The sequence below is a fragment of the Pipistrellus hanaki genome (assembly GCF_964339955.1).
Source record: "Pipistrellus hanaki genome assembly, chromosome: 1".
NCBI classification, from domain to species: Eukaryota; Metazoa; Chordata; class Mammalia; order Chiroptera; family Vespertilionidae; genus Pipistrellus; species Pipistrellus hanaki.
The window spans coordinates 180,476,078-180,494,235 of NC_140503.1; the positions used below are offsets into that span (position 1 = coordinate 180,476,078).

The 18,158-nt window shown below is 47.5% G+C and overlaps 1 protein-coding gene across 4 annotated transcripts in view; it reads right to left on the reverse strand.

Annotated features, from left to right (window-relative positions):
* KIT (KIT proto-oncogene, receptor tyrosine kinase) overlaps window positions 1-11,627 on the reverse strand; it is an 83,616-nt gene extending 71,989 nt beyond the window's left edge. For all 4 annotated transcript variants that reach the window (XM_084899864.1, XM_084899863.1, XM_084899862.1 and 1 more), the window contains exon 1: window positions 11,494-11,627. In XM_084899864.1, coding sequence (XP_084755990.1) covers window positions 11,494-11,563 — 70 coding nt within the window. In that variant the 5' untranslated portion in view covers window positions 11,564-11,627. The remainder of the gene's footprint in view (window positions 1-11,493) is intronic.
* Between the last annotated feature and the right edge of the window lie 6,531 nt (window positions 11,628-18,158).

Sequence of the window (18,158 nt, forward strand, 5' to 3'; positions counted from 1 at the left end):
CCCCCTTGATCAAGAGCAAGGCTTTCCTTGGCAAGTGTCATCACTCACACCTTTTCCTGAAATGGCAGGCTTGTGCCTCCTGCAAACAGCCTCTTCGCAGTGAGCAGTAACCAGGGTCTCTAATTACTTCCTAACGCAAGCCTGGGAACTAAATATGTCCTAAACCACACAGGGCCTTTATCAGGGGTTGGGGGTTTTGCTTGATGCTGGCTTGGTTTTGGTTTGTCTTGTTTTTTTGTTTCTTTGTGATTAGCAAATGAATTTATGCAGGCTGCTACATACCCCACTTATCATTTAACTAAATATTTGAAATCTGTTAATAAGTAGAGTCAAAGATCATCTATCAGATGTTGAATCTACAAAAGCTGTTATTTCATCTGAGGGTGAAGGAGTAGGCAGGGTGGGCACTGTAATTAGCCCTAAACTTAAAAGTAAGACCAAGTATATATTCTCCAACCGCTCTGGATTTGAATTGTGCATATAATGTAGGTAAAACATGCTAAAGTGTGGTCTTTTGAAAGTTATTTCTAAGTTACTAGTTAACCAAATTATACTACCACACATCGCATCACATATGGCACTGTCGGAAATACAATTGTTGAAGAATATATAAACACGAGTTCCCTAAAATCATCCCATCTTATCCTCCCCTAGCCTCCACAGGGGTTCTTTCCGCAGGAGTCTTCTGATGGACCTTGGCCCTTTGCCTGTGCTGTTGCTGCCTTGACCGACTCCTGTCCCGCTCTAGATGAACCCAGGGCCCAGGTTTTCCTTTGCATCGGCCATTCAGCTCCAGAAGCGAGGCCCACCCCTCCCAGCCTCTGGGAATGAATGTCTCCTAGCTTCCCCACCTGGACTATCACTTACATCTGATTACAAATCTCACCACCTTAGCATCTCCCCAGCATTTATCTTCCCACAGACCCGAGGCTCCAGAAAAGGCAGGATCACGTCTCAGACTTCATCATACATTTCACCAGAACAGGCAGAATGATGTACACAACCAAAGCTATTGCATTGCCTTTGTTCCTACCACCTTCCCCCTCCTGGACCGCCTGCTGGCTGATCTCATATGTGTCACTGAGCCATGACCATGACATGACCAAAGGGAAAGAGCGTAGGGGGAAAGGAGATTTGGATGGTGGGTAAGCTACACCAGTGTTTCCCAACCTTCTCTCATGATGAGAATCACCTGGTGGAGTTGTTGAAACACAGATTCCTGAATCCCAACTTAGAAGTGCTAAACTAGAATTTTTGGGAACATATAGGTAAAATTGTATACTTAACTAGTGCTCTAAGACAGATTTTATATACAGAGCACTAAGTTAGGTATGCAATTTTACCTATATGTTCTCAAAAATTGTATACTTAACTAGTGCTCTAAGACAGATTTTATATACAGAGCACTAAGTTAGGTATGCAATTTTACCTATATGTTCTCAAAAATTCTAGTTTAGCACTTCTTAGTTGGGATTCAGGAATCTGTGTTTCAACAACTCCACCAGGTGATTCTCATCATGAGAGAAGGTCGGGATACACTGAGCTACACAGTGAAGAACCCATTCCTGAGTGATCAAGCGGGAAGGACTCTTGCTTACAGACCTCTCGGCCTCCACATTTGGCCTCTAGCTCAAAATGATCAAGAACTTAGGCAATCACAGAATTAGTTTTAGGTTAAGGCTATTTACAGTAGATGATGGATTTCTCCAGACCTCAAACTTCCTACTTTTTCCCCCTTATTTTGGCACTCAGCTTAAGCTATCACACTGCACGGTTCATTCCTCCCCCCAACACACACCCAAAAGATCAATAATCCATTTTCAGGTAGTGGGTTCTTTATTGGCTATTTTCAATATGGCCAAAAATTGTGAAGAGAGTAAGAGTAAGTGAATCATGTTCGAGTCTACCCAGAATTTATGAGAAGCACTCTACCCCACAGCCAAAGCAGTGACAAAAGAAGAAGAGCTGGCTGTTTTATTTAAAATGATTTCAGTCGTCGCCGAAACCGGTTTGGCTCAGTGGATAGAATGTTGGCCTGCGGACTGAAAGGTCCCAGGTTTGATTCCGGTCAAGGGAATGTACCTTGGTTTCGGGCACATCCCCAGTAGGAGGTGTGCAAGAGGCAGCTGATAGATGATTCTCTCTCATTGATGTTTCTAACTCTCTATCCCTCTCTCTTCCTCTCTGTAAAAAATCAATAAAATATATATTTTTTAAAATAATTTCAGACGGGCTCTTTAAGGGTCATCAATCCAACTGAGGTGGGCAGGACCTAACCATCTCAACATGAAAATGATTCTGCTTTCCTCGTACCTGCGGAGAAGACCCTACAATGCAATGCAGTCTTTCCCAACCCTTCCAATCAAAGAATTTTCCTTAAAAAAAAAAAAAAAAAAAATCTAAATTGTCTTCTGGGGCCGTTGACTCTCATTTTGTCCCATTCTTCACTCACCTACTACAAATATTTGAAGACTGTCATTCACTAAACCTTCCTTCACCTTATCTACTCCAGGCTTAATAAATCCAATTTCTTCAAGTTGCCTTCAAAGGACCCATTTCCCAAAGCTTTAATTAACTCTATGTCCTGTTCTGTGTCCAGAATGTCCATTTTATTACCTGACGAAACCTATACACATACTTTTTATATGGCCTAATGCAGAGAAGACAAACAGGGTTGTATCTTCCTGCTCTGTATTCTTCTCATGAAAATTCACTTTTTATTATATCACTGATGCACAACACACAATTCTTTTGTTCTTTTTCTTTTCTTTTTCAATATACAATTATTTATAATCCCTAAATCCTACCATAGAGCCATGTTCCATGACCTTTGGGGTTCAGCTTTTATTTTTTATACAGAGCTGACCCTAGGAAAAATTTCACGTGTAAGCCGAAACTGGTTTGGCTCAGTGGATAGAGCGTTGGCATGTGGACTGAAAGGTCCCGGGTTCGATTCTGGTCAAGGGCATGTACCTTGGTTGCGGGCACATCCCCAGTGGGGGATGTGCAAGAGGCAGCTGATCGATGATTCTCTCTCATCGATGTTTCTAGCTCTCTATCCCACTCTCTTCTCTCTGTAAAAAATCAATAAAATATATTTAAAAAAAAAAAAAAGAAGAAGAAGAAGAATTTCACGTGTGTCTACCACCTGCAGAACTGAGTTTCCAGTCCATGCGGCCTGTGAATGACCAATGAGAAAACACAGCAGAGTCCAACATCCAACCCTTCCACCACCCCAGGGCTGCTCCTACCTCTGTTCTGTTTGTTGGTTGGTTGGTTTTTTCCGTTAATCCCACCTCACCACCAGTTCTCCCAGTTATCCACACCTGCAATAACTCCGTTCCCTTTCCCTAGATCTCTTTAGTGCCTGACACATCCCAGGTGCCTGTAATATGCCAACTGCATTAGGTCTGTCACCTTTATCTTTCTCCCATCTCTCCTTTCCAGGGCCTGCACCCTAACACCCAGGCCCTCCCTCACTTCTTCATCTACAGTCTGGTCATCCCTGGGCCAGCTCTCCACCAACTCATTGCCTCGGCCCCTCAGAGGGGCCTCAGAAAAGAAACTCTCGCTTAGGTTATTGGTCCGTTCCTGTTCACAGCAGCATTGTTCATTTTCGCCAAAAGGGGAAAGCAGCCAGGTGTCCCTCGATGGAGGAATGGATAAAATGTGGTATCTACATGCACAAACACCTACATACCGCAGGCTGCAATATGGATGAACCCATGAGGACATTATACTACGTCAGAGATTTTCAACTTTTTCCATCTCGTGGTACACAAAGTAATTACTAAAATTCTGTGGCACACCAAAAAACCTGTGCGTTTTTTTTTTTTTCCGAATCTGATAATAAAAAAGGGGTATCATTTTTATTTAGTCACACCGGGTGGCTTTTGTTGTGTTAGATGCTGTCATTGTTTTATTTGACAACTTAAGGAAGAAGAAGTCAGTGCCCCTGCCGAGTCAGGTACTGTATATTTTTTTAATATATTTTGTTGATTTTTACATAGAGGAAGAGAAAGGGATAGAGTTAGAAACATCGATGAGAGAGAATCATCGATCAGCTGCCTCTTGCACACCCCCTACTGGGGATGTGCCTGCAACCAAAGTACATGCCCTTGACCGGAATCGAACCCGGGACCTTTCAGTCCGCAGGCTGACTAACGCTCTATCCACTGAGCCAAACCAGTTTCAGCGTTATTGCATATTTTAAAAATGCTTGTGGCACACCACTGTGCTTCTGCAGCATACCAACCGGAAATCACTGTGCTAAGTGCAATAAGCCAGTTACCAAGACAAATTCAGCAGGTCCTTGGGTTACGTCGGAGATCCATCCCTTCGGCCAAAGGTAACGAGATGTTCACTGTAAGTCGGAACCCACCTACATAAGCACTTACACCACTCAGATGGAGCACATTCACAGCAGCAATGAAGTGAAACAGTCAAAAAAATTTTAAAGAAAGATAACAATTCCTGGCCTTTACTTGTGGCAAATAAATAATAAAAGACATAAAGCACATATGTGCATACATCGAAATGACAGGAATATATATATATGTATATAAACAAATAAATGGGAGATGGAGATGTAACCACAAAATGACTTGTGTCAAGTCCGACGTAACTCAAGGACTGCCTGCACTGGATGATTCCACTTACATGAGGTTCCTAGAGCATTCAAATTCATAGACAGAAAGTAGGGTGATGGTGGCCAGGGGCTGGGGGTGGGAGAGAACAGGAAACAATGGGTACAGAGTTTCAGTTTTGCAGGCTGAACTGTCCCAGAGATGGGTTGCACAACAATGTGAATGTACTGAACACTCCTGAGCAGTTTGCCTCGAGATGATTAAGATGGTAAATTTTATATTAGGTGTATTTTACTAAAATTCAAACACACATCCCTTCCTTAGTCTTAGCCGCCCACTGGGGTGTCCAAGTTTTCGGGACATTTGTGGAGAGGCCGAGCAGCCCTGGACTAATCGCACAGGCCGAGGACCATTACTGAGTCACCTCCGCCCTGGCCTGGACTTCAAAGTTTGTTTTAGAATCTGGACCAAACTCAACACGAAATGTCCCCTGAGGCTGAATCAAGAGTCTTCCCCAGCCTCTTCCCCTCCCACTCCTACCCCAACCATCACACCAAGAGAAAGACTGGGCAAGCCTCAAATAAGATCTTAATGTCTTGCTGAAACCGGTTTGGCTAGTGGTAGAGCGTGGGTCTGTGGACTGAAGAGTCCCAGGTTCGATTCTGGTCAAGGGCATGTACATTGGTTGCGGGCACATCCCCAGTAGGGGATGTGCATGAGGCAGCTGGTCGATGTTTCTCTATCATGGATGTTTCTAGCTCTCAATCCCTCTCACTTCCTCTCTGTAAAAAAATCAATAAAAAAAAAAAAAAAAAAAATATATATATATATATATATATATATATATATATATATATATAAAGATTTTAATGTCTTGCTCTCTATTTCTCTAGCTTTTTCCAATTGAAGCCTCAACTACAGACACTCTACCTGCTCTCTTTTAAGGTTTAGAAACTAATCTCAAATGTTATCTCCCACACGGACACTTTTACCGATCCCTGATTTCTACCACCCACCCAGACAGAAACACCTCTCCTCTTAAATCTTGCCCAAGCACTTTGCACTTGTTTGTTTGTATTTTTTTATTTTTTTCATTAAAATGTTGACATTATTGCAGGAGTCCTTCTCCCGGCCTTGGCTCACCTCCCCCTTCTCCCCCTGCCTCCCCCTTCCTTCCACTTCTTAAGACACCAAGTCTACTTTGAATCCGTGACTGTGTTCTTAGCCTGTCCCTCTCCCATCCCTTGACAATCAATGCCTGGCGTCCCTGCAAGGACCAAGGCAGAGAGACTGATAAATCTTTGTTCAACTGAATCCGAAATGTTTACTGAGCATTTATGGCGTGCAAAGTGCTTTGCAAGTGCTGGAGAAGTGGAGGGATGCTAAACCAATATTTACGGAGCCCCACTCCGTGTCCAGCCTGGAGCAACAGACAAGTTCAGCGAGGCCCCTCGCTCCCAGGGAAGGCAGTCCCAGAATAGCTGACCTCAAGGAGCGTTCAAGGTAATAGGGCTCAGGGGACCCAGGAAAGCTACACTTACTTACTCACCTTGAGAAAATGGCCATTTACAGGCCTTCCCCCTCCTAAACTCTTATCTAGTAATCTGTAACCCCTTTAATGGAAAGCAGGTCAAATAAGGTTAACTAAAAAGCAAGGAAGAGAAGTATGCATTACCACTACTATCGGCTTAAAAAACACACACACAAACCCCACCACCACCACCAAACTAGACATTAAATATATATACTTCATTTTAACATTAAAACATATTTCTAGTTAATCTGGTTTAAAACCATTTCCATTTTTTAAATGTCCCACGAGGGACACTGTATGTGCATAACTCATTTACTCCTTTCAGCAGCCCTATGCCACCGTGCCCATTCCACAGATCACACACCTGGCCAGTGGTGGAGCTGAATAAAACCCCGAGCTGTCAATTTCAGAGGCCACGCTGCTAACTCTAATGCCACTGGCCCTAAGTAGCAAGTCAACTTAAACTTTGAAATTTGCAAAACTGTTGATAATCGAGCTGACAGGAAGGCATGCCATGGAAGAGAGTTAACAAAAGTGTGTCATAACCAAAATGTAAGCATAAGACGAATGGAAAAATTTCCAGGTATAAATGTTTTCATTGGAGAAATCTTCTGGTTCCCCAACCTCGAGACCTGTTCAATCTCTCAAACTAGTGCTTCCCAACTTTATGTCAAAAGCTGTATAAAATCGAGACAAAAATTAAAGTTTGTTCCGTTCCATAAGCTGTCAAGTTAGTACTTATTGGTACCTGCATACGAGGGTTATAGAGAGAAGCAAATTCTACATACCAGTGGAGTTTACACATGTGTTAGGTGCCCATCCTGTCCCAGACCCTGCACCAAGCATCTTTACAAGAATCTCTTTCTAATCTTTAGGGCAATCATATAAATGAAGACATTATTTCCATCTCAGGGATGATAATAATTCCTCTTTTACAGATAAATTTTGGCTGACACATATTAAGGTTGTACTATGAGCCTGCCAAGCAACACCATTCTAAAAACTTCGTATGTAGCAACACTTTTCTGGCATAGAGAAGTTAATTAACTTTCCCAAAGTCACACAGAAAAAAAAAAAAAAATACTAGGATGAAAAAGTGAAGTTCAGCAGGTTAAGCAACTTGTTCTAAAGCTACAAAACTGTCAGCTGCAGAGCCAGCAGACTAATTCAAGGTTGTTTCACTCCGTGGGCCGTGTACTCCTTCTATGAGGTAACTGGGTAGTCCCACCTGGGCTCACCAGGGCCCCAGCTAAATGCCTTAATGCCTACGGACTGGCAGTAGAGAGCAGTATTGCCTAGAGCAGAGGTCTGCAAACTCATTAGTCAACAGAGCCAAATATCAACAGTACCATGATTTAAATTTCTTCTGAGAGCCAAATTTTTTAAAATTAAACTTCTTCCAACGCCACTTCTTCAAAGTAGACTCGCCCAGGCCGTGGTGTTTTATGGAAGAGCCACACTCAAGGGGCCGTGGAGCCGCATGTGGCTCGCAAGCCGCAGTTTGCAGACCACTGGCTAGAGCAAGCATCGCAAGCATTTAGTGCCAGGTCTTATCTAAAGGGGTGGTTTTCCAATTCTTCAAGAGATTTGGATATAAATTCTCTGTATTCCTTTTAAATATTGCCTCAATGTTTCTTAAAAAGCATCATGTGGGCCAAACAAAACATGTCCTTGGGCTATCAGCTTACAACTTCTCTTTATTTATTAAGAGTCTAAAGTCAGAAGATGGGTTGTTTCATGTCCAAAGTATCAGAAATCAGAGGTGCCAGGCTTACTCACAAGTGCCCTTTTCTTTCAACAATGATCTACCCCTACAAACTTGTACCTGTGGTAACTCCCTTGTAGGCTGGATTTGCAGCCCCCCGGGGGGGGGGGGGGAGAGGGGGGGGCGGGAAGATCCAAATTACAGAAATTGCATAGGAAATTTTCCTTATGTAAGATTCCTTCAAATACCTTTCAATCCCTTTCTGTAAACGTCACCACACATGAACACAACAAAAATAAAGCCCTTCCATGTCCTAACCTGTCGATGGTTAAAACTAAATTCATCCTGGAGAAAATTCACGGCCTCAGAATCCCCATACAGCGGGTCCGGCTTCCAGAACTCCACTGAGGACACTGCCTGACGCTCATTTCCTGCTGCCCTTCTTTAATCAGCTGGGGGAAGGCTTAAGGAAATGAGTCAAAATCCTACGAGCAAGGTCTAGGGGCTGTCAACAACAGCAGCAAAAGCCATCACCACAACAACATCTGTGCATAAACATGCTCCGAGGGAAGCCACAAAACACTTGGCACGCTCCCCCACAGAGCGTGCGAGAGAATCAGAGCTGTGAGCGGCAGCCCTGCCCTTAGAGCGCATCCTGCTCGCTCAGGGCACATGGGACAGTGCGAGGACCCATGACGGAGGGTTTTCTCTCTCTCACAAGTGTGCCCCAAGTTTAGAACGCCAAGACCATTTTTTGTGTTTTGGAATGGGGGGGAGGGGGGTGGAAAATTGTTCAACGGATACCATCATATTAGTGACAGCTTATCTCCCTTTCTGAGGGACTAACCTCAGGCCTCGCTGCTGACTATTTGGGGAAGTGACTTATCCCCAGCCAGTTCCTCCAGCTGTAAAAACGGTAGGGATGATGTCTACCATGCCTGGGGCTTGCAAGGACTGGAGATGTCAGGTCAAGGCCCCAGCCCAGAGCTGGGCACACCGCTTCCAAATGAAGATCAACAACGATGTACCGAACGCCTACTGTGAATTTCAGGCACCACAGAAAATGCGTACTAAGGACAGGGCCTACGTGGTTTATAAAACCGTAAGAATAAATGTGTGGGTGACTGGGAAAGACCGGAGTGGGGATAGATGACTTCTTTGGATCCCTTTATCAGGCCATCGTATTCTTTCCGGCAGGATAATCATCCAGAATGCGTGCAGCTGCTGGGGATGATCTATATGGCCTCACACCTGCAGGAGCCGAGGGAGGGGAAGGCATGATTCATACTCCGTGCAGGTCCATCCTGCCGGGCACCGGCGCTGTGAATACTCAGGGGAGAGAGGGTGGCGGGTCCTGCAGCGTTGGCACCTCCTAGCCTTCAGCGAAACTGTAGGTGGGCACACGTGGACTGAGGAGAGGGCAGCAGAAGCCACGTGTCCCTGTGTTAGCCAGCGGAAGACGAGGAGGGTACCACCAAACGGTCCCTGTGGCCAGCAGGGGCAGAGGAATTTCAAGGAGGCAGAAAGGGATCAGGGAAGGAGGTCAGACAAGGTGTCGAGTCCACACTAAGGATACGGGAAGAGGAGAATTTCAGACCCAAAGGACCCTTCCGGATGCGGCTGCCTCCCTGTCCTCTTGAGGGCTCCCCAGAATCGAAGCAACCTGCCAAGGGCACACCGCCAATACCTCGCTGAGAAAAGCAAAACCAGAGGGCAGCAGAAGGCTTTGTCGCTACACCCCACGCCACCCCCCCACCTCCTTCCCCAAGCCAGACCTTAAAATTCCCTTTGCCAACATCTACTGGATGGAGCAGGCTAATTATGGGGAAGAAGGAAGCAATTAATTCACTTCGTTTTTTAAAAGGGAACTATTTTGTGTGGTTTGTCTTTCTAGTGCCCTATCCTGGAGGTTCCATTCACCTATCTTAATTGAAATGTAAAGCGCCAAGACACAACGATGTGGGGACCAAACGTGTCATTGGAAGCTTAGGCGCTCCAATGCCTCAGGAATCTGAATTCGGGCTCCGGATCCCTCCCACCTCACAAGGGTCCAGACGCGAGGCAAGCTCTTCCCCCACAGGAAAGCCCTCACAATGCCTCGCCAGGTCGGGAAGCAGGAGGCTGCATCTTGAGACTTCATGGGAAAACCCAGCAGCAGCAGTGCAGGCAGTCCCACAATAATAGTTCACAGCGACGCTTCCTTTGGAGCCCCTGAATTCCAGCTCAGACTCACTTTCCACCCTTACATCATCGGAGTAGCCTTCCCGCTAAAATAATAATAATAATAATAATAATAATAATAATAACCAAAGTGACCTGGGAGAGAGCGGGTCTTCATGGGTGGCGGCGACCTGCACTGACTCTCGCACCAGCGACCCCCAGGAAAAGCGGGGAGAAGGGGCAGGAATCTGCTTGAGGGCTTCCAGGAGCCTGCGAATCCTCCCCCTCCACCTGAACACCCAAGTTCCCAAGAGCATCTAACCGGATTTCCACCACAGCTTTAAAAATCCAAGATTTGCTGGAAAAGTTCCACTCCAACCTCCCATCCCCACCCTCCGACCTCTCTTAAGTACAGATATCACGTGGGAGGGGGTGCTGCAAATCTCAAAATTCCCAAACAAAACGGACCTACAATTACAGGTCGCAGACACCCATTCGAGGGGCTTGGAGGGCCCCCGCCAGCCGGGCCGGGCACCCTGGCCGGGCCCCGAGGCAGTCAGGGTCCGGGACCTCCGTGTCTCCGCGCTGGGGCCCTCCCTGCCAGCCCGGCCGGCGCTCCGAGCGAGGCGCGTGGCGAGCAAGAAACCGCACCTCCGCAGCCTCCCTCCCGGCATGGGATTTCCAAAAGCACGAAGTCTGCAACCTAGCGGCTGCTTCCTGCACGCGCCGCCCAAGTTGTCCTTGCCGGCAGCCGCCACCTCCAGGCTCGCGGGGTCCGGCCCCAGCGCTCCCCGCCGCGCGCGCGCCCCCCGAGCCAAAGCCTAACCGGGGTGTCCGGGGAGGGGACCCCGCGGTCTCCGCCTCGTGTCCCCGGACCACGCAGCCGGCAGAGGCGGCAGCGGATCGGGTGTCCCCGGCTCCGGGGCACAAAGAACGCCCGCGGTCAGAAAGCGGAGGGCAGCCACCGAGCAAGAGAAAAGGGGGGGGGGGGGGCTCTCCAACTTTGCCCTCGGCGCGGCCGGGAACCTGCGGGCCGGTCCCCCCGCGGGCCGGCCGCACACGCTCAACTTTTAACAAAAGGAAGCGGCGGCCGCGCCTCGCACGGCGGAGAGGACAAGGGATGCGAACCCCCGACCGCCCGACCGCCCGCCGCTGCGCCCCCCGCGCGCCCGTGGCACCAAAGCAGCCCCGAACTAGGGCGCAACCTGCGCCCGCAGCCTGCACCCTGCGCGCGCCTAAGCGTCCCCCTCGCTGCCCTCGTTCCCGGGGAGACCCCAGCTGAGCACCCCCACCCCGGGGCCGGCGGTGGCTCCGCGCGCAGGTGAGCGAGGCTGGGCGCGGGAGAGTTCCAGGGGCGCCTAGAACCTTGCAGGAGGCGGTAACGCACGGGCACGAGGAGCCGGTAGCCGCCACCTCTCCCCGAAACACCCCGGCGAGTGGGGAGCTAGCTCTCCGGGGCGCAGGAGCGGCGGAGGGGGCGCGGCCCCGGGGCCGCCGCGCTCGCCCACCTGTCTGGAGGCCGAGCAGGAGGAGCAGGACGCCGCCGAGGAAAGCCCGGGCGCCGCGAGCGCCTCTCATCGCGGCGGTGGCTGCGCGGGGACCGGAGCTCCGTTCCGGGGTCCGGCTCGCGCCCGAGTGCACCGAGCGCGGCAAAGCCGAGCCCCCGGAGCCGCGAGCGCCGAGCGCGGCCCCTCCTCCCCGAGCCCTCCCCCTGCGCGGCCCCGCCCCTCCCCGCGCCCCTCCTCTCCGCCCTGCCCGGCCCTCCCCCCGCGCCCAGATCTCCTCCCGCTGGTCCGCTGCTGGCCCCTGCTCTCTCGCCCCGTTTAAACATGGGGGGGGGGGGGGGGGGCGGCGGCCACGAGGAGGAGGAGGGCGCGCCGGCATGCGCTTCCCGCTCCCGACCCCGAGCCCCTTCTTTGCACCTCTCCTCCCCTGTGCTGCGCTCGGGCGGTTCCCGGGCCACGGGTTGCTTTGTGGAGCTGGGCACCCAGCTCCTATGGGGAAACGGGCCCGCCCCCTGGCAGGTGCTCCCCAGACAATAAGGGTCGGCCGCCCGGCCCTCGAGCGTCCTCCCCAGGGAGAAGGTTGTCTGCTACGGGCGGCCAAAGTGGTGCAGGGACCGGATTGGATCGGGGAAGGGGGTGGAATTGGGCCTCCTCGAGAGTCTCCTCCTTTCCTGTTAGCCGAAGGGGAACCAGAGGGACACCTGGCACCGGGATGCCAGGCTGAGCCTGAGCGTCTGGGATTCTTTAGGCTCAGGTTCTCCACCTGCTCCTTCACCAGTACGAGCACAGTTGGTTTCTATTGGTCTGAGTGACCTCCGCCCCACAAGCTCCAGCTGAGGGCTTTTTATTTTTTTGGGGGGGGGGGGGAGGGGTTAGGAGGGGGTCGTGCCTTGTGAAGTTTGTTCTGGGAGCCTGAGTTTTTAAACCCTTTTGCACGAAAGTCTCTCTCTCTCTCTCTCTCTCTCTCTCTCTCTCTCTCTCTCTCTCTCTCTCTCTCTCTCTCTCTCTCTCTCCCACTCTCTCTTCTCTCTTCTCTCTTCTCTCTTCTCTCTTCTCTCCTTCCTGAAAGTTTCTTTGCCTCTATTTGACTGTGACTGTTAGAGGGGTGGGGATCTCAGGGTCCCTCTCAGTTGCCCTAAATTGTACCAAGAGCAAAATTATAGTAATATGATTCTCTTGAGCCAGGTTCCACTGCCTAGGAAGTGTTTTACCCAAGGTGACAAGAGTATCCGTATAGTGTTTTCTAGTTCCTTCTTCGCCGAATAATAGTTCATGCTTGTAACAGCTTTATGAAGTAGAGCAGATGCGTTTATTATTTTAGTCCCACAGCTGATAGAGGAGAAACCAACGCATTTTAAGACTGACTTCGGGTCTCATGAGCTTTCCCAATGAAAGTAATTATAAACAAGTAAAACATCCCTCCAGAGAGCTTACGAATGGAAAATAAATGGGAGGTGCCATCTGAAAAAGCAATTGAATAATTTTGATACACCTAAATTCTTCTCTAAAGTAGCATCCAAAAATTATTACTAACCAGAACCCCACTACTTTATTATTGAAAGCTCTCCTGATTGATGTTATAGGACCTAAACTGTTTAAGAGAAATGATTTTTAAAGCTAATCGCTTAAAAGTTCTCTCTACTTGGTCAATATGTATGATTGCTTCTATAGAAATTTATTTAATAAGTATTTCAGTTTCTACTGTGAACAAGGAGGCACTAGGCATTGAAAGTACCATTGTTAATAGATGTGGGCCCTACCACAGTCTTTACAGTCAAATGTGGGAACCCACACCCCAATGTCCTAGCAAATGGTCCAAGTCATACAGCTGTGGGGGAACTGAAATTCAAAGTTCTCTGTCTGTGTTCTGGGCCATTGGACCATATCGCTTAGGATGGCAGAGATAAAAGCTACCACTCAAAGCAATCACAAGTTTCTGGGATCTTGATTTATTTCTAAAATCCATTTTGTAGTGAGGAAAAAAAATCACTATATGAGTTAAAATATCAACAATATGCCTGAGAGAGAAAATTTACAATTTTCTTCTTCAATCAACTGATATTGGAAAGGATGAAAAGTCTTTTCAGAAGAGTGGGTGAAAAGAGACCATATTGCAATTTAATTCCAGACAGGAAACTATCAGGAAAAAAAAAATACCAGAATAGGGAATTAAACAATGCTAGACTGTCTTTCATATTCACCATTCAACAAACATCTATTGAGCACCTAGGTAGGCACAAGACCTACAACAATTCTAAAACAACGTTCCTCCCTACAGGATCACACTGGGGGGAGGGGGGGAGAGAAGGGGGGGGGCACACGACAGTTACCCAAACAAGAAACTAATAATATCTGCTGACAGGACTTAGGTGCAGCCAATACACACCAAGTTCGCCATATCGGTTAGAATATTAAAATCTTTGGGTACTTATTAGAAAAATGCCACTCCACTCCCCTAATATCTAAGTGCCCCCTCACTCCAACCCCTTTCTTGAGATACCCCAAATCTCAGATCCATAAAGGTTTAATGCCTGTCCAGGAGAGGACCTCCAGGCCCTGTGCTTTAGGGTTATTAGCTATTTTTAATAACACTCCCTGCCACTATCCATGTACTAAAAGAAGGCATCTATGAGTGAACTGCTAAGGGAATGAAATATTTTAGATCATGTCCAACAGAAACATTTGCAATGATGGAAATGTTTTATATCTCTGGTAGGGTGTATAGGTCCAGTTCCGTATTCTGTTTTGTGATAGCCCTGGACCCTTTCATGAATTATACCTTCTATTTTTTATTTTCATAATTGTATTATTCTTTTTTTAAAACAACTTTAAAAAAAATATTTTCTATTGATTTCAGAGTGGATGGGAGAGGGAGAGAGAGATAAAAACTTCAATGATGAGAGAGAATCACTGATTGGCTGCCTCCCACCATGCCCCCTACTGGGAATGGAGCCTGAAATATAGGGATGCGTCCTTGACCAGAATCCAACTGGGGACCCTTTAGCCCACAGGTCAATGTTCTATCCATTGAGCCAAACCAGCCATGGCTAATTATATTAACTCTTAATTGGACCTTGTAGAAACCTATCTAAAAACTAACTTAAGCAAACAAACAAGAAACCTAAAATGTGTCAGCTCTTATAACTGGAAAGTCCAGGAATTACAGTGCTCCAGACTTCCCTAGATTCAGGAACTCAAGGTCATCAGACCTTGAAAGATGTGTGTGTGTGTGTGTGTATCTGTGTGTGTGTGTACACATGCATTGTTGGAGAACAATCTCTGTACTTTCCTGTATTGTTTCCCTTTACTTGTATAAACTTAAGCAGCTCTAGGCTTATAGCTCACTAGTAACCTGGTGCATGGATTCATGCACATTAAAAGGAAATTAATTAGAAGGTGGCTGGTGGGGTGGGACTGGGCCAGACAGGCCCGACATGCTCTGGAGCCAAACTCCCACAGTTCTTCCCAGTCCAGCTGCACCTGAGGTGGCACCGTGCTCAAAAGGCATCTGCAGAATGAGCGGGGTCCCTCCAGCAGCCTGGCCTGTAGAGATCAGGCCAAAAACAGCTCCCCGACATCCCCAGAGGGGTCCCAGAGTGCAAGAGGGCACTCTGCAAAGTTGTTATAATACAGGTTGTGGAATGCAAACACAAATGTGCGGTAAATCAGATTCAGGCCGACAGTGCCCCAACAACAACATAACCCACAGCTGAGGGTGAAATCATGTGGCCCTGCGAGGAATCAGGCTTTCTCCTCTCTGGTTCAGGGTGCATCACCCAAGACCCACCACTGCCCAGTCACTGCAGCTCAGGAGCTCCTGCATTGAGCGTCTGCCCCCTGGTGATCAGTGCACATCATAGAAACCAGTCGGATGAAGGGAGGGACACTTAGCATATTAGCCTTCTATATAGAGAGACTAGAGGCCCGGTGCATGAAAATTCATGCACTCGGTGGGAGGGGGGTCCCTCCGCCCAGCCTGTGCCCTCTTACAGTCCAGGAGCCCTCGGGGGATGTCCAACTGATGGCTTGGGCCCACTCCTTGGGAAGCAGGCCTAAGCTGCAGTCTGGCTGCCCTCTGTGGGAGGCAACTGGTGGGCCAATTGGGGGATGGCACAGACCAGCCCCACCCCCTGATTACCCCTTCACTGCCACCGGTCGCCACTGCCCCTTGATTACAGTCCCTTCCCTCTGCCTGCTGGCACCTGCCTTGGCTGGCTTGGTGCTGCCCACTAGCTGGCCCTGCCCCCTTGCCTACCAGTCGATTTGCATATTAAGCCCTTATTATATAGGATTAGTACCAATGTAAGCAAAGCTCTTCACCCCTTGTGAACATTTCTTATAAAAACACTGACTTGGCTTAAATTACATGCCCATCTGGAACCCGTTATTAAAGTCAGATAGAACATGATGATTGGCCAAGTGACCCACCCCTGGAGTCAGAATTGGGGTCTACTTTGTCCACATCATGAGGCCATTCTTAATGGAGAGGGACGTGTGCCCCCAAATTGATGTACTCTCACCAGAAGGAGGAGGGATGGCGATACACAAATAGAACAAAAGATGTTCATTATAGTCTCACACAGCCCAAATCTCTATTTCTTTTTTATATTTCTGACTGTAAAAATAAAATGATCATTGCAGAAAATTTAGTAAATACCAAAAGTGATAACAAACAAAACAAAACAAAATTACCCAAGATATAATTACTGAAGCGTTCATTTTGGTATGTTTCTTTCTATAATAATTTGCTAGTTTTCTACCCAGCTTTTTATGTTTCTACCCAGCTTTTTGGTATGTTTCTTTCTATAATAATTTGCTAGTTTTCTACCCAGCTTTTTAATTTAATTTAATTTTGATTCTATAATAATTTGCTAGTTTTCTACCCAGCTTTTTAATTTAATTTAATTTTGGTTGTCAAGTAATCTTCAATCGAAACATTTTCCTCTGTAGTTCTTAACTGGCTGGGCATTGCAGAGCACTGTCGTTGATGTTATCTGTGATATCATGAGGGTGGCGGCCATCAACACTGCAGCCACAGACAGGGCGGTCCCCAGGATCTCTTCAATGGTTCCAGAGAGTTCTCTAGCTAGAGATCGGTGCTGCATCTGTCAGGCAATGCTGACAATCTTATCAAAAGTGGTACTTCCACTATGCCTAATGTTTTTGGGGGGTTTTTGTTTGGTTGATTATTTTGTTTTGTTTTGTTTTATTTTTTTGCTTCTTCCTGTCTCGTGGCAGTTCTTTGGGGGCTTTGATGATCAGGGCAGAGGCAGAAGGCACTACCTCAATCAGGGCCTGTATGTTCTGAATAGTCAGTTTCACTGTAATCCTCAGACCTTTCCAATCACTGGTTGCTTTGTCGATGTCATCACCAATTTTTTGGGAGACTGGCCCAGGGGGCCCGAGCTTGGAGGCCAGGGCAGATGTGGCACCCACTTCCCCACAGGTGCACCTCAGGTTTATAAGATTGATCTTGTTGGGGTCAAACGTTGGGGGTGTGGTGGAGTGGCTGGTGTTTGATGAACCCGGATTCTGGAGGACCAAGGAAAGTTGCACTTGAACCTCTTTCTGTACCCAGCTTTTTTATTAAACAAGACATAAGCATTGTCCCAAACCATTAAACATGCTTTGGAAAACATAACATATAATGACAGTATAATGTCCAATTAAATGCACCATAATTCTGAATGTTTAATTATTTCTCTATTTTTCCAGGGGTTTTTTTCTGCATACATTACTTGGTGATGGACATCTTGGTGAATAAAATGTTCCTGCCTCTGATTATTTATTTAGGAGAGATTTCTAGAGGTGAAATTACTATGCCAAAGGTATAATCCTTTCCAAGTTTGCTACTTAAATAGTCCTTGCTTTCCCAGTAACCATCTGAAAGTGTGTTATCTGTAAAATGGGAGAAGTGGATAGACTATAGGAACAATAACCATCTCCCGTTTGTGAGGCTGAAAGGTGATGTATGCTCTTAGTTCAAGCTTTCATTTAGTGTTTATTGGACATCTCTGTGCCAGATGTGCTACCATAGGTGCAGGGAGTGCAGAGTTAGACAAAATACAAATGCTGCCCTCATGGGATTTGCAGACAAACAAGAGACACACACAGGGGGTCAAAGATTACATTGTTATACATACTCTAAGAGAGCTCTATGCACAGGGTAATGTTTGTACACAGAGGAGCATGAAGTGATCGTGCTGTGACTTCATAAGGCTCCCCAAGAGGTGGCAGTTAGATTCTGAGGGGTCAGGAGGAGAGGGAGGCAGCACACATGCAAAGCGCGAGAGGCTTGTCAACCCTGAGGAAGAGGAAGCACCATGGGAGGGTGACACAGTTAGGGAAAAACAAGGCCTGTTGGGGACCGGGTGAGCGGAGACGACAGAGATAAACAAGAGCCATTCACGCCAAGAAACTTGAACTTCACCTCCTGAGCTATGAGGAGTCACTAGGGGACTTCGGGCTGCTGGCCAGATGTGAGAAGCTCAGTGAAGGATGAGTGGAAAGGGGTCAAAACTTGTGGCAGCAAGAAAATAATAAGCCTGATGCAGTGAGAGTATGAACGGAATTAAGCCTGTGGTAGTGAGCATGGGGAGAGGGGGTGGATGAGAACTATGTTAAGGAGGCCTCCGTCACTAACAGTATCAGGAAGGTGATTGGAAAGA